This window comes from Astatotilapia calliptera, chromosome 13 (genome assembly GCF_900246225.1).
Source record: "Astatotilapia calliptera chromosome 13, fAstCal1.2, whole genome shotgun sequence".
NCBI lineage: Eukaryota > Metazoa > Chordata > Actinopteri > Cichliformes > Cichlidae > Astatotilapia > Astatotilapia calliptera.
This window is the reverse complement of record NC_039314.1, coordinates 13,607,266-13,622,575: the sequence shown is the minus strand read 5'-3', so window position 1 is coordinate 13,622,575 and position 15,310 is coordinate 13,607,266. Positions and strand designations below refer to the sequence as shown.

The 15,310-nt window shown below is 42.3% G+C and overlaps 1 protein-coding gene and 1 non-coding gene across 3 annotated transcripts; both read left to right on the top strand.

Annotated features, from left to right (window-relative positions):
* The first annotated feature begins 4,609 nt into the window (after positions 1–4,609).
* On the top strand, positions 4,610–14,215 carry pprc1 (PPARG related coactivator 1). Of its 2 annotated transcripts, none has more exons than XM_026189545.1 (14): positions 4,610–4,770; positions 6,694–6,780; positions 6,917–7,066; positions 7,245–7,319; positions 7,407–9,480; positions 10,429–10,482; positions 11,271–11,331; positions 11,587–11,654; positions 11,769–12,486; positions 12,577–12,765; positions 12,869–12,947; positions 13,026–13,147; positions 13,465–13,616; positions 13,725–14,215. In XM_026189545.1, exons 1-14 carry the CDS (start codon positions 4,690–4,692, stop codon positions 13,823–13,825), a joined length of 4,011 nt encoding a protein of 1,336 aa, XP_026045330.1. In that variant the 5' UTR covers positions 4,610–4,689; the 3' UTR covers positions 13,826–14,215. The 2 variants fall into 2 exon arrangements, with proteins under 2 accessions (XP_026045330.1, XP_026045329.1); XM_026189544.1 differs by having other exon boundaries at positions 11,584–11,654.
* Positions 13,241–13,380, top strand: LOC113035580 (small nucleolar RNA SNORA50). Its single transcript, XR_003274365.1, has one exon. It is a non-coding gene; the product is annotated as a small nucleolar RNA SNORA50 (small nucleolar RNA).
* Positions 14,216–15,310: the final 1,095 nt, after the last annotated feature.

Sequence of the window (15,310 nt, the reverse complement as noted above, 5' to 3'; positions counted from 1 at the left end):
GACAAGCTCATAAGTCCTACAGCTCCCACAGATGTACAGTATACAGCCGCTGATACGCTGAAGGAAAACACAGAGGAAACGTGGGCAGCACTGACTCATTTGGACATGACAGATAATGAGAAGCAGACTGTTTGGGTCTGTTGTGTCTCAGGAAACTTGGAAAACTGGGGCCAGAGAAGGTTTATTATACTCTAAATGCAGGGGGGCGGGGACAACTGTCAGCATCAAGTAATGAAATTGTTGTCTTTTGTGTCAAGACATGGATAATATGAAACACTGCAAGTGCAATGAGGCCAGTGCTTTGCAGTGATGCCAACAAGTGAAGCTGATGACAATCAGCAAAATAAACAGATTCCCTGGCGTTCAAGTTGAAAGACAAACATGTGGCAAGCAGAGACATTACTGTAGGAACAAATATGCAACACTTCTTTCCAGACATTGTTTTTTCTGTCTATACCTACATCTATTTAGCATATAATTTTATGTAGAAAAAAAAACAGTCTAAATTTTAATATCCATCACCCAGACATATGTGGACAAGAAAAGCAAGAGGATGAACTGCAACCTTTTCAAACACTAAAAAAAAGCAGTAGGCCTACTTCAAACTACTACTAGAACTATCAGAGACTGCATACCTTAACCAAGGCTGAAAATTCCCTCCACATCATGCACAAACATATTTGTTCGGTGTGTTTTCTCAGGAACATCAAAACCCAATTTCAAATTGATATCCAGGTTTTCCCCTCAGCTGTAAAAGGCTGATGGAGTATCGTCGTCACCCTGCCGGGCAGGCCAGCAGACAATATTGACACCAAGGTTTGCGGATGCGAAACTCAAAAAAGGAGACGGTGTAGGAGTTTCAAACTGATACCTGGTCAGGGTAAGAGGTCAAGTTTTCTGAAAATCTTGTGAATGTAGCAAAGACAGAGGGGGAGCACTGGTGGTTGTCAGCTTTTTTTTTTTTTTTGTTTTAGAGGGATCAGTGTTTCATTAACATGCCATCTGAAACACAAATAAAATACAACTTTAGTAATATTTGTCCAATCTTTACAGTTGCATGACATCGGACATACAGGTTTAAGGTTTCACACTCCAGCATCATTCATATATTGAGTTCATTTGCAGCCACTGCCATTACAGAGCTAAGTTAGTTAGGGTAACTGGTTTCATTACAATTTAACACACTACAATGTATTCTAACTGATGTGCGCACACATTTGATTTATAGAAGGCACTTTTTTTAATTACCTGTGTGAGTGTCCAGCCTCCTGCTCCAGTCCCTCCTAGTTTTAGCAGAACAAGATTGAGGGTGGAGCTAGTTGTAATGTAAAGGCAAATCATTATGGACTGAACCATCTGCTGTCACAGTCTGGGGCTGACAGGATTTATTTTAATTAATTTTAGTCATTTGGTCTGTATTTTCCCCCTTTGCATTTAAAATGGTTTAATCTGCTAGTATATAGGTTGAGTTTGTTAGCACGGTAAAATAATTTTTCTTGTTTTGGGTTTTTGAGGTTGTATCTCTGTCTGTATGTCCTTTAGCTGAGTGGTCTCTTACAAGGGGAAACAAATCATGATTCAGTATATGTGAATTCAAGTTTGGTTTAACACTGAAAAACAGAACCCATGGCATGAAGTCAACACGGTAACCTAAATGACTCTCAAACATTTCTAAAATGAACATTATTTCCAGTTGAGTTTCCAAGCAAATATAAAAAGATCTTAATATATATGGGTTTTTTCAAACAGTTCAGTTGGCAGTGGCTAAAATGCAGTTTCTTGCTTCTTTCCCATCTGGCGCCCACAGTTTTAGCCTATAATTACTTTCAGTGACCGTGGAAACAAGGAAGTAGGGAGAGCTTTCCAGGACTTGAGGGCACTTATGTTGCTGTTTTAATGTGAACATTTTTTTTTACATGGACACAAATATCAAATATGCTAACCACAGCCACTGCAAAAGAACAACAATCTTTCCCTAAATAGACTCATCTACCACTTTGTTAGGTACATCTTGCCAGGTTGGATCACCTTTACTCATTTTTCACAGCATAGATTTACAAGGTGCTGCTGATAGCATCACACAGTTGGATGTTAAAGAAAGTAATTTGAGCTTTAATTTGGCACATTATCCTCCTGGGGGTAGCCATAAGATAATTGGGTACATATAAACAGTTGAACATGGTCAGCGTCAATGCTAAGGTACTCCGCAGCTTTTTAAGGATGGTCAAGTGGTAGTAAGGTGACCAGGATGGATCCATGCTTTCATGCTGTTTATGCCAAATTCTGACCCTACCATCCAAATGCTGCAGTAGAAACTGAGACTCATCAGACCAGACAACATTTTCCAGTCTTCTATTGTCCAGCTTTGGTAAGCTCCTGAAAACTCTTGCGTCAGTCTCCTGATCTTTAAGCAGCACCTTGTTTCTGCTTAAATCACCTTACTTCCCATTCTGATGCTCGATTTGAACTTCAGCAGGTCATCTTAGTCATGTCTACGTGGCTAAATGCATTGCACTGCTGACACGTCATTGACTAAATAACCTAATAAAGCGGCAGGTAATTTACATCTATGTTTTATCGACATAGCACGTAACATATTGGGTCAAGTGATGGGGACAATCACTCAAATCACACAACTGATGAAGATTTTACAGTAAAGTCACGGGCTCTTGTCAGACTCTGTTTTCTGATTTTGAGTTATGGTTTTTGTAACGCACTCTTTAGAATAATCCACGTACAAAATCAAGTTTGCGCAAAAGATTACCACTGCGACAACCTCGCTCAGACTAACCAAACACCACACTGCAGAGACATAGTGCTTCCCCTCAGAGCTTTGGTGACGTGAGTAAAAGACGATGGTGGAAATCTTTTGTCATGCGAAGTAATAAATGAAAGGCACAAGAAGATAGGCAAAACAGAGGGAGAGATTAAACTGGGTCAAATACAAAAGTGGGGGTGATGTGTTTCTCATTAGGATTCCTATTGTATTGGCAAGGAAAAGCCATAGGCAATTCCCTGTGTCTCAAAGGTAGAAATGGATTAAAGGTGAGCCCAACCACAAGCACACATGTGCACACTCTGTGGTCTTCCATTGTGGTTTGCTACTCTGTTTGTCTGTATTTCAGATGCATTCTCTTCTGTGATAAATAAAACTGCTACATCTTCAAACTCTCATTGGTAAAATGTTTAAGTCTTCCATTTTGAGAGGCGTCCTTATTGTGGCTGACCTGTTCAGTCCAAAACTAATGTGGTTACTTTGAGAAAGCATTCTTACCAACAGCACGCTAAAAGACATCACACAAATAGTTTGGGACACGTGGGGTGAAGGATGGGGCCTCGCTTAATCAAGCTTGCCCTGGTGCATCCCGTCGTTGCTCAGTTGAATCGAGATCTTAGGAATTTGCAGGTTAGGTCAATGCCTCTGTCTTCCTCCTCGGGTCATTTCTCAATCAGGTGTTTCTCATTTTTCTAATGCTCCATACTGTGTAAACACGACAGACAAGCAAAGTCAGAACTAGGAATAGTCACAATAAAATAAAATAGAATATGAAAACATGGTTAATAGCAATGTAAACCATGTTAAAAACCTGATTTTAAAAAAAAACATAGCAAAAAAGATCATTAAAAACAGGCAATGAAAGAATAATAAGCTATTATTTCAACAAAAGGCCAGGTTGAACTGCAATGTTTTCCGCTACTCAATATGACCAACCCAGATTGGGTTAGTCATTTTGGGCAGTTATTTTGAAGGATAATCTGTATTAACTTCATTCTTATGGCCATTGGAACATAAATTCTAGAGCACGACTGATATATTGGCCAATAATAGTTTTCTGCCAATATACTACCGTCTTTGGCCTATAAATCAAAATTTTAAAAGTAAAGGAGAGACAGGAAAATTGCCCTTCAACTATATTATCAATGTTGTTTCACAGTGTGTCCACCAGAGGGCACAAACAACAACCAGGTCATCCAAAGTAATTCACAAATACATTACCACCACATCTTAGTACAGGCTTGTAAATAACCATACATAACAAATGTTTAGGGAAATCTGTTTATGTTTCTTCTGTCAGAAAGAAAAAAATATAGGCCAATATATGATATTTAAATTATACTAGATATTGGCATTGGTATCGGTCTCAAAACTCATATTGTTTAGGCTGTAATTAAAAACTGCACATAGAGAATCAACGGTGCATCAGTAAGTCAGCATTTTAGGTTAGTATCTCAAAATTTCAATTAAATATTTCAAAAAATGTAAAAATACACAGTAAGTAAGCTGAAATTTTGAGATAATAACCTGATAATAACCTGATATTCTTCACTGGCAAAAACAAGGCCGATTAAAACCTGCCTGAAAAAAGAAAAACAGTTTGGCATTGTTATTTCGTCGTTGTCTTTGACGCATAAGTACCAAATCTCTCTTGTAGCAAATAGAGACATTGTAGCACTTTGGACTACATCAGCAACTGACTATTGACTATTCATTCATGAGGCTGAAAACGTGGGTAGCGAGCTAGTTTGGAACTACAGGAACTACAAAGAAACGTGGCCGCTCAACCCCTGACCCCCTCTGCGTCATTTTGCCGGGAATGCTGCACCACGTGTCTCCAGCCGGTCTGCGTGCACCTCTGATTCATTACTTTTCATTCTGAAACGAGTCTGGGCAGGGAGTAGACCTCCAAGATGGCGGCGCGGTGGGGAACAGGCGAGGAGACTTTAACAGCGTGCAATATGGACTTTTTCCCTTTGGATACACTAGACGAGGTAACGAAAATGTTTTATTCTTTATTTCCTAGCATCTGGGTCCACTGTTAGTAGTGTTTGGGTGACTTTTGGGGGGCAGAGTGCTCATCTGTACGGGATGTACTGTGCACGAGAAAGTGACACGTGGATGCAACTGTAGCATAACAACTATAACTCACTGAAAAGGCGCATCTTATTTAGTGATTGTTGCAGCTTTATGACTCCGTGGTCTCATGTTTTGATAAATAATGCTCGCTGGTTAAATTTTCTTGTATTCATGGACGTTTGGTAACGCTAGCTGGTGAGTCAGTGTAGCTTGGCTGGCCGGCTGGCTAAGTGAACGAGGCAGGTTTTCTCTGACATAAAGCCAACAAGCGGTTAAATATCATCGTGACAGTTGTGCAGTGTTATCAGTAGTTGGCCTGATATTGCCTCCAGTTGTGTAGATGATATCAATATTACGCTTTTAATCTCATTTGCTGCACTTTTTACCCGATAGTCTTGCTCTTCATCCACAGATACACACGTGGCAATAAAAATCGCATTAACCCTGCCCGATTATTTTACAGTCCTTCAACTTAATACAATATAGTGTGTATATAATAACCACTGAAATAAGTGTTTTGTAAACAGAGTTATTTGCTCGACAGTTGATCTGATGCTTTATTAATTTAGCTGTGTAGTTTACATGCTTTGCCCTATCATTCTGCAGTAAAGTGTCAACAGCTCAGGGATGATGATGATGCTGTTTTATATCTAACATTGTACGTACTCATACTCACACTGGCACTGCTGTTATATGCAAGTTTTCATTCAAACTTAACTCTGTGTACACATGTGGTTCAGTGGGGGATCACATGTTGGATTCCCCCACACATGCGCACGAGAGACAGTCAAATTAAAGCTCACAAGCCGTTCCCTCGGAGTCCGCGAACTGTGGTTTTGTTAACACGTTGACGTGTTAATTTGTGCATTAAAGTGAAGATTTTTGCTTTTTAGTCGCATGAATTTAAGCCAGCAGTGGAAGAAGAGCTGAAGGCCCTGCTTCTGGTTTGTTGTAGTGCAACACGTGGGTTTGGGTGGCCTGTCGTTGGACGGGGTGAGGCGAAGATCAAACATGTCTGCACGCTGTGTGCATGTGTAGATAGAAACACGTGGGGCTCTGTTAGACCACTGCATGGCGACATTAAGTTAATTTTGTCGGTTATGTTTCCAGTGATAGGAGGGCCCGTTTGTAGAAGTTATTGCCATGTTTATGGTTCTGGAAGATTACCCGAAGATTAGTTTTACGCCAAGTCAGCCAACATTATATCAAAGCGCATGCTAATACGTTTTACACTGGTCAAACTGGTCTTGGTATTCACAGAACATGCTACTAGTATGTGCATAATTTAAGTAATGATTCAGGATTTTTTCTTTTCTTTTCTTTTTCTTTTTTTTAATTCATCCATCCATCCATGGATGGATGGATACATACATTTATATTAATTGTAAAGCAGATCCAGTTGTGTTTATGTACAGAATAGCCTCTGCTATTTTGTTTTTCCTCCTCCTGCAAGTTGGAATTAAAAACATGTGCCCTCCTTTGCCCGCTGAGGTTTCCTTTTCAGGCTCTTGTTTATAAATGCCTCACTTGAGCCACGGCCATGAAAATGAATGAATGAGATTTCTTGACCTGTTTCTCTGTTTACCTTTTGTGCACACTGTTCTTTATGTGGTTTTTTGAAATGACACAAGTCCACTCGTGATGGTGAGGCAGCCCAGTGGTCCATTAGTGACACTGCAATGGTGCCTCGCCTTGAAAGGTTTGGAGGAATGTGGAAGTTCTTTTTTTCACTTGTGCATTTATGGGTTTCTTTCTTTCTTTCTTTTTAAAGCAACAGTTAGTTATTGATTTGACTGCTTATTTCAGATTTGACATTTGTTTGCTCTCCCCCTCTTTAGACTGATGAGCTGAGCTCCGGAGAAACTCTGGAGGCCCTTCAAAGCTGCTTAAACCTGTCCTTCTTTGAGGACACACCGACAATAGAGGCAAGACTAACTTCACATTGTGTAGTATTACGTTTTCATCAACTTCAAGGAGTTATACAGTATTGTAAGCTCTGTATATTACACTACCTAATGTCCCAGACTCTGACCTAATTGTTTGTTTTGATCCTTTATATAGTCCAAAGTCCTAGATGATGACAACGAAGCCACGCTGCTAACAGCCTTGACGGAGATTCTTGACAATGTAGAAGATGAGAACCTGTCTCCGTTTGACATACTGCCTGACTCAGACCTGCTGTCAGGTCAAAGGGGCAGGGAACAGTCTCCGGTTAGTGCCCAGCAGTTGTACATGTGTCTGAAATTATCTCTGCTCTCAACATTCCCCAATCTGATCTTTGAGCACAGGACAGAGTGGAACGCTCTGCTAATCTCTGTTATTCTGAACATACCTGTTTGCTAGTTTGTTAAAGTTAACATCAGTATTTTTTTTCTTGTTCACTCTCTAGCTCAGGAAATTACTGGGTTTATCACGTTCCCCTACAGAGAAAGACGCACCATCTAGGCCTTTATCAACTGGAAAGGTAGCGTCTTCCTATTTATAGTAATGTAAATAATCTTGTACTGTAGGCAGATTTTAACCAGATAGTTATGTTCCCATTTATACTCAGAGCCTCCCTAGGATACAGAAAAACTCTATGCAGAGGAGTGATGGGGAGGAAGAGGAAGACAGCTCCCTCACGCTGAGCCCAGTTGGGCTTGACTCATGTCCTGACGCTGACCTGTTAGACTGGGAGGCTCTGTCCTTCCTACATCCTCTTACCTTGGAACAGACAAATGAAGACGGTGTCTCGATTAGCCTGGGCGACCTGGTCAGGCATATCCAACCCTACTGCTTGTCGGTATGTGTGGAGAATGAGGCAGGGGAACAGATTATGCCGGAAGGAGGCATAGTGCTTGAGGTTGTGGACCGGGGGGAAAATGGAGAACCCATCCTGGCCATGACAGACATAAATCTACCAGTTAAAGAGCAGCTTTCAGAAAAAGAGCAGAAAGTTTCAGATGAAGCAGAAGACAGTTCAGAGCATATAGTTGTTGATGACGAAGACGATGTAACGGTCAACGAGGCACCCATGAAAATCACATCCCCAGAAATAACAGGAGTGTGTTTAGATGTAAAAGATGAGAAGACCGTTAAGAGCCAAATGGAAGAAATTAAAGAGAAAAGTCCATCCAGGAGGAAAAAGAAAAAGAAATGCAAGCAACAGTCTCATCCTTATCTTGTGGAAGGAAGAGTCCTTCGGAGTGGCACCATAAGAAATGCAGCACAGGAACTGCCCAAAGAGCCCAAAAGAAAATCTGTCAAAGAAGAAAAGAAACAAAAACTCCCAAAAGTTCCTGCTGCCTCAACCCAAGTTCCATCGCTGGTAAAACCTAAAGAAAAAGAGCTATGCCAAACTGAAACTCAACCTCAGACCTCCACTACAGCAGTAATCAGTGAAGTGACTGTGCAACAAACTAAAGTTAAATCTCTGTCCTCTAGACAGGACACAGTGCTGTTAAGTGCTAAACCTGGGAAGAGTGAAGACAGGTATACACCCACAACAATGAGTTCTCAGGATCCCAGTGAAGCTTCACAACAGCCAGTCCAAGCCCCCACTGAGCTCGTGAATGTATTAGCAGCTCCCCCTGTTTCCCTCTCTCCGGTGTCTTCAGAGATCCCGACAGCTGCTCCCATCTCTGTGACTCGCGAGGTGATGCTGAGTGCTAGTGAGGCTGTCCCTCCCGTGGCTCCGGCAGTCCCAGAGCCCAAACCCAAAGCACTTAGTTTAGAGGAGTATAGACGGCTTAGACAACAGAAAAGGCCTGCTCCAGTGGAAAAGCAACGCAACAATAGCACCAAGTGGCCTAGCCTCCCAGAGCTTCCCAAAGAGCTTCCCCCTATTCCCTGCCTGCCTGACCCAAGCCCCAAGGATCCTCGACGTCCCATCACCCAGCCGGCAAAAAAGGAGGTGGAGGAGGTCAAACCTGCGTGGCAACCAAGAGGACCATGTGCACCACCGACCCCCGAGGCACTGCTGGCTCCACCTGCCTACATGGTTGCCCCTTCCAGCAAGGTTTCACCTGCTACTTCAATTCCTAAACCCCAACAAACACCCGAACCGCCCAGTCTGCCTCAGAAAAATCCTGTTCTGGTCCCTAATGTAGTTAAAGATTCAGCCATGCCCCAAAACATCACTACTCAGCTTGCAGCACCTAATGTGCCTAAAAACTTTGGGGCTCCTAACACTCAGCTCGCATCTTCAGTAGATGGGAAATGTTCTCCTGCTCTTTCAGGAGGGATGGATGGAGTAGATGGAGTCCCCATCTCTCAGCCTGTATCTAAGTGTGAAGAGCTCACCAAGACCACTCTTAAAACCACTACAGATGAAATAAAACCCACTGCTGCTACTGGATCTCTTCCCAGTGTCCCCCAGAAGACCACTGTGGTTTCCCAGAAAGTGCCTGAGGTCACTGCTCTCACTTCCTTAAATATCACCATTGCGTCTGATAGCAAGTCCTCCAAATCCACAGCTGATGGTACCCAGCTGTGTTCCACTCCAGCTGCTAGTCTCTCGAACTCCCAGAGTCTAAAAACAAAACCAGTTGTTGCTGAAACTAAAGAAACACCCACAACACCAGTGGAAGCCCAAAGAGCAAAGAGTTCCACACAGGAGCTGATTGAAGCATTCACAAGTGAAATAGGTGAGCTTAAAGTTAAACTTGTGTTTTAAAAGCTTTAGTTTGTTTTTAGGAGTAGAAACATTCTCATACCTTCTCTTCTTTCCTTTTTTGTTTTTAAGTATTATCTTTCTTTGACAAGAGTAATTCACTGATATGCTATAAACTGTTGTCAGTGCCACAGCTTTGCTGACTTGAACTCACTGTGCTTAATCTGCTCCAGTGGCAGGCTGATGTGCAAGAATCCAATATTAGAAATTATAAATTGTCTACTGTTAGAAAGCAGGAAAATGCACAGTGTCACTTTAAAAATCGACCCATTTGTGCTCTTCAGGACTGTTACGTACAATAATCTGTTTCCTGGCTGTCACGTTTTCAGCTGAGCCTTTGTCCTGTGTCCAGTCTATTCTCTGTACCGCTGTAGTTCTGCTCAGTTTGAGTGTTACTGTGAAAAGAGCTTTTGTGTACTGCATTATAGTACATGTAATAGTTTAAGGGGGGCTTTTTTGCCCATTTAAAGTGCCATGTTTTTGGCCTCTGCTTAACTACAGCTCTGAACTGAAGCCTACTTTAAGCATTATTTAATCTTTCACACTCTGATTTTTAAAATGAGCAGTTTTAACTCCTGAATCGTCAAGGTCACTCTCCCTTTAAGCCAGCTTTCTTCTGATTGGCTGCTTCTTGTAAACAACAGCTTTGAACAGCAGGTGGGTGGAGCTTCTGTGCTCACACCCCAGGTGGAGATGGCCATATTAATGATGTCCACTATCAGTGAATTCATTCAGAGCCACGAGTAGAACAAAGTGTCTGAAGCCTGATCATTTGGGTTTACTTACACATGTTGACGTTATTAAACTGTTTGAGCATCCACTATTGCTGGCAGTATATCTATGAGAGAAAATAAAAAGCTCTGCAGTTTGCCTTTAAATGAGCATCATTCTGTTATAATCACATAATGACCTTTATTTACAGGTATTGAAGCTGCTGATCTGACCAGTTTACTGGAGCAGTTTGAGGAAACCCAAGGTAATTAATAATGCTTCAGTTTTCTCTGTATCCACTCCATCTCAGAGGTTTCGTTTGAACGTTTTGCACACTCGGATTTATTTTACTTCCTTGAATTATAATTAGATGGGTGTTTAGGCCAGTAGCTCTGTGTGTCACATAGTGAAGTACCAAGCTAAATGTGGTCAGAGGATCAGTTTTCCTGGTTTTGTAATGGTGCAATGTAGTATGCAAGCTTGCAGCCCCATCTTTGGTTAGCAGTAGTGGATTAGTGGGTAGGAGTTGTGATTGACTTCAGGAGATGTGTGCTTAACAGGGGTTCATGCATGAACTTTCCTTTAGTTTGCAAATCACATACAAGAACCGCCTTGTAGTTGGTCTGTTACTATGGTAAATGGGTGAATTCCAAGCTTGTGTTTCTAATCAAGCCGTTTGTTTAAATTCAAAGATAGTGGGGCATCTCTGTTTTTAACTGTAACATTCCCCTTTAAGAGAGATGGATGCTGCAGGGGCCAGAGAAGCTGCTCTGTGCACTTGTCTGCTCAGCTACTGGAATTCTGCCCCGTCTGCAAATCCATTTAACTCGAGCCCTTCTGTCTTTGTTTGGGCGGATGTACAAGGCCTGACTTATGTCAAGTGTTTGGGTTTGTTTTTGTTTTGTTTTGTTTTTTTTAAATGCGCTTTATGTAGCTGCTGACTATTTTCAGTCCTATGGAAAATAAGCCCTGTACTAAAAACATTTCCACTGAGAGTTTTTAACCTCACTTTGTGCACCGATGCACTAACTTTTCTATTCCTTCCCCCTTCAGCCAAAGAGGAGCAATGTGTGTCGGAGGTCTCTGGTAGAGCAGCAGCTGTAGGAAACTCGAGGTGAGTTACCCTACAGCCCTGACGCTGCTCTGTGTGAGTGAGTAACTGTCTGTGAGAGTGAAAACCGTTTGATTTGTGTGACAGATTGTGTATGTGAGGAGGTGGTCCAAGCCCACCTCATGCCAAGACCTACCGCAAATCCTGCCAGTGCCTGGCAGCACTAAGGGCCATCTCGGGTTGGGCTGAAGACCACCGAGGTTTGACCTACGCTGTTTACCGCTGATATACTAACATACGCCTGTGCTTGCTCAGCAGTGTCGAACTGGTTCCAGAGAAGTCTGTTGTGGAACGTGTAAAAGCTAGTGACATCTCAAGCACTGCAGGTAAATGAGCATTTTGACTTGATTAATTTAGAGATGTTTTGTCTGCTCAAATGCTTCATTTATGTCAGTGTATACAGAAGTCTGAAGTACTCATGATATTTCCCTCTGCTTCAGCTCTGACACCTCCAGCCACTCCTCCTCATCAAATGTGGAAACCCCTGGCAGCTGTGGCACTGCTTGGGAAGAGCAAAGCCTCCGAAGCCTCCAAGTCGAGCCCCTCCAAAGTTATCCAGATAGAAGCTCGGCCTCTGCCCTCAGTCAGGCCACGTAGCAAACCCACGCTCGCTGCTGCCACTGTAGCCCCCGATTTGGCGTGCATGGATCATGACTATTGCCTTCCCAACAAAGGCACTCCCACTGCAGAGCCAGGCAAGCGTTGGAATATTAAACAGCAGTCCTTTATCACCATTAAACCCATCAGGCAACATACTCCAACCACTACACAAACAACCCCAGCTGCCCTGGCATCATCTCTCCAATCTACCATAAATCAGGCGGTTTTAACCAAAACACAAGTTTGTCCAGTGAAGCCCCTGGAGCCCAAGGCAAATAGGTTGGACGAAAGCTCTGTTATGGAGACTCCAGATGCTTCTCCTACTCGGCCAGAGACTGAATTGAAGGAAAGGAGCCCGAGGAGAGGTCCGTTGGGAAGGTCATACCGTCGCCATGCTGCTTCTCGCACACCCAGCCCCAGATGTTGTTCTGAAGAGAGGCCCAGAGGTCGGTCTAGAAAAAGATCACATCATTCTCCCAGTCCAATGTCCAGCTGTTCAGAGTCAGACTCCGATTCTTCTAGATCTCGGTCTAGATCACACTCTCCAACAAAGAAAAGGTTTGTCCCAAAACATGTGTTTGATTCAGATGCATTAAACCTCTTCACTGATGTGTAATGATTTCCCTTTTCCTTCTTTTTGATTTTTAGGTATCGTCACCAGAGCAGTTCCAGCTCCTCGTCCCGTTCCTCCTATCAGCCTTCTGTGTCCCGCTCTCCTCCCAGAAGGAGAAGGTATTCCTATTCTTCTTCTCGTTCTGGCTCTTGGAGTCGCTCCAGGTCACGATCTCGGTCCCCTCAAAGACGGGATCAGTGGAGTAAAGGCAGACAATTGTACAGGTACAGTACTGTGACTTCTCTTGGTAGCTGTTTCATTTGTGCCCTACATATACTTTGAGAAACCTTGAAATGACGAGTAAAGGCTTCATCTTTTCTTCTTCAGTCCCTCATATCGGCCCAGCTATGGTCATGCTCCAAAGCCAAATGCGGAAGAGGTGAAGAGACGCAAGGAGAAAGCCATTGTAAGTTAATTATTCTAGGTATAATTAAGTGAAATGATTCCAGTAGTTATGATGTAAAACTGATGGACTCTCTTCCAGGAGGAGCGCCGCGTTGTTTACGTTGGTAAAATCCGGGGAACGATGACCCAAAAAGAACTAAAAGAGCGCTTCTCCTATTTTGGCGAGATCGAAGAATGTACCCTGCACTTTAGAGACCATGGGTAAGTAAGCTCCTCGTATTATACATGCAAACATCTTACATCACCACTTTTTCTTAGCATAGAGCTTTTGGGAAGGTTTTGTAAATGAGAAAGTTGCACTGTCTTTGAACCTTCTTGGTCTTGTCTATGACCTCTTAGGCCAAGCTACAGTGCTAAAGCAAATTCAGGCTTGTTCATAACTGGAGCTTCCTGGCATCACCACCAGGTGGCTCTTTTAAAAGCAAGTTACACCTTGAAGCTATGTGCGAGTCCTGTTGCTGCCCTCTCTGCTCAAACTAAAAATGAGGAGGAATTAAACTTTTGGTCATCTGCCACAGGGACAACTACGGCTTTGTGACTTATTACAACACCAGGGATGCTTTCACAGCGATTGAGAATGGAAGTAAACTGCGCAAGCCTGACGAGTTGCCGTTTGATCTCTGTTTCGGTGGAAGGAGACAGTTCTGCCAGAGCAACTATGCTGACTTAGGTATGCTTTTAAATTTCCAGATGCAAAAACAGTTTCTGCATAACTCTTTGATTTTTTTTTTTTCCTCTTCTTATTTTTAATGCAATTCCGTCTCTATAATCATTTCAGATTCGAGTAGAGAGTACGAGCCAACGCCTGCAAAAGGCAAGTATCATGCACTAGACTTCGACACTTTACTGAGGCAGGCCCAGCAGAATCAGAAGAGGTAACGAGAGGCCTGCAGCAGGACGCAGCAGATATTTACCTCAGAGCTGACGATGGCTCCTCACCTGCAACACTGTTTACAGTTTAGCTGTTGCATTAGGGATTTGTTTTTTGTTCTTTTTGTAATGTTGTTTCTGCAAGCTAACACCTTCTATTGAAGTGAAGATTTATAATGAAAAAAGCAAAAGGAGGCAAAAAAATTGAATAATGGAATAAATACAACAATAATTTTTAAAGTTTATTTAAATGTACAATTGAACTTGAATTGAATGGAGAGGGAAATGTTTTTAAAAGGGTGGAATAAGTAGAATGGCGCTCCCTAATTATTGGGAGGAGGATGTATTACATTGTAATGTATTACAGACCTCAATAAAAAAGAAAAATAGTTTTCTTTTTTTTTCTCTCACTGTTTTTAATTAAATTTGAATTTATAATTTTTCTGTGATGTAATTGTTAATTTCATGGAATATGTGATGGTTCAGACTTGGTGCTTTGGTTTCAGGGTCCGAGTGAATTCATCAATTCAAGTTTTGTAATTCTGAAGAAGAAAAGAGTTGAGTACAATAGCAGTGGCTCATTTCTGCTAAGCGTCCCAGTGGGCTGGTATAAATAATAATGGATTGTATTAATATAGCGCTTTTTGGGGCCCTCAAAGCGCTGTACAATTCCACTATTCATTCACTCTCACATTCACACACTGGTGGAGGCAAGCTACGGTTGTAGCCACAGCTGCCCTGGGGCGAGGCTGCCATATCGCGCCATCGGCCCCTCTGGCCATCACCAGTAGGCGGTACGTGAAGTGTCTTGCCCAAGGACACAATGACCGAGACGGTTCGAGCCGGTTACAAGACGAACTGCCAACTCTTTGAGCTACGATCTAAATGAAAGAACCCCAGAACTGTTCAGCTAAATGTGCTTATTAATGTCATTGGTTAAACTTGAGATTTAACCAGCATTTCCTGCTGTGGTAATCATTGTGTTTTCTAAAAAGGTGAAATTCTCTCCCTGTCATAGCTTTCTGCACTACCCCAATGAAAAAGAGCCATGTTTAATATTAGGTGTCACACTGCCACAAGCCTGTTGCATGGATTTTGTCATATTTTTAATGTGTGCTGCAAAGTTTTCTATTCAGTTACATTTTTAGGTCACTTTATACCATAAGTTAAAGATCTTACTGTATTGGGGAGAGAACCCAAACAATTTAATGAGTCTGCACTGTCACGAAGTGCTGTGACAGCGCATCATAGCAAGGGCTACAGCATACTAAGCCTATGGCACCCTAACCTGATCCAGCCCAAACTGTAAGCTTTATCAAAAACAAAGGTTTTAGCCACATTTAAAGGGTACAGAGGGTGTCTGCCTCCTAAATCTGAACTGGGAGCTGATTCCACTGGAGAGGGGCCTGATAGCTAAATATGAAAGTTTGTTTCCACCACTGAACCAAAACGTAATACTTTGAACCCCATCCATAATTCCAAATTTCAACTAAC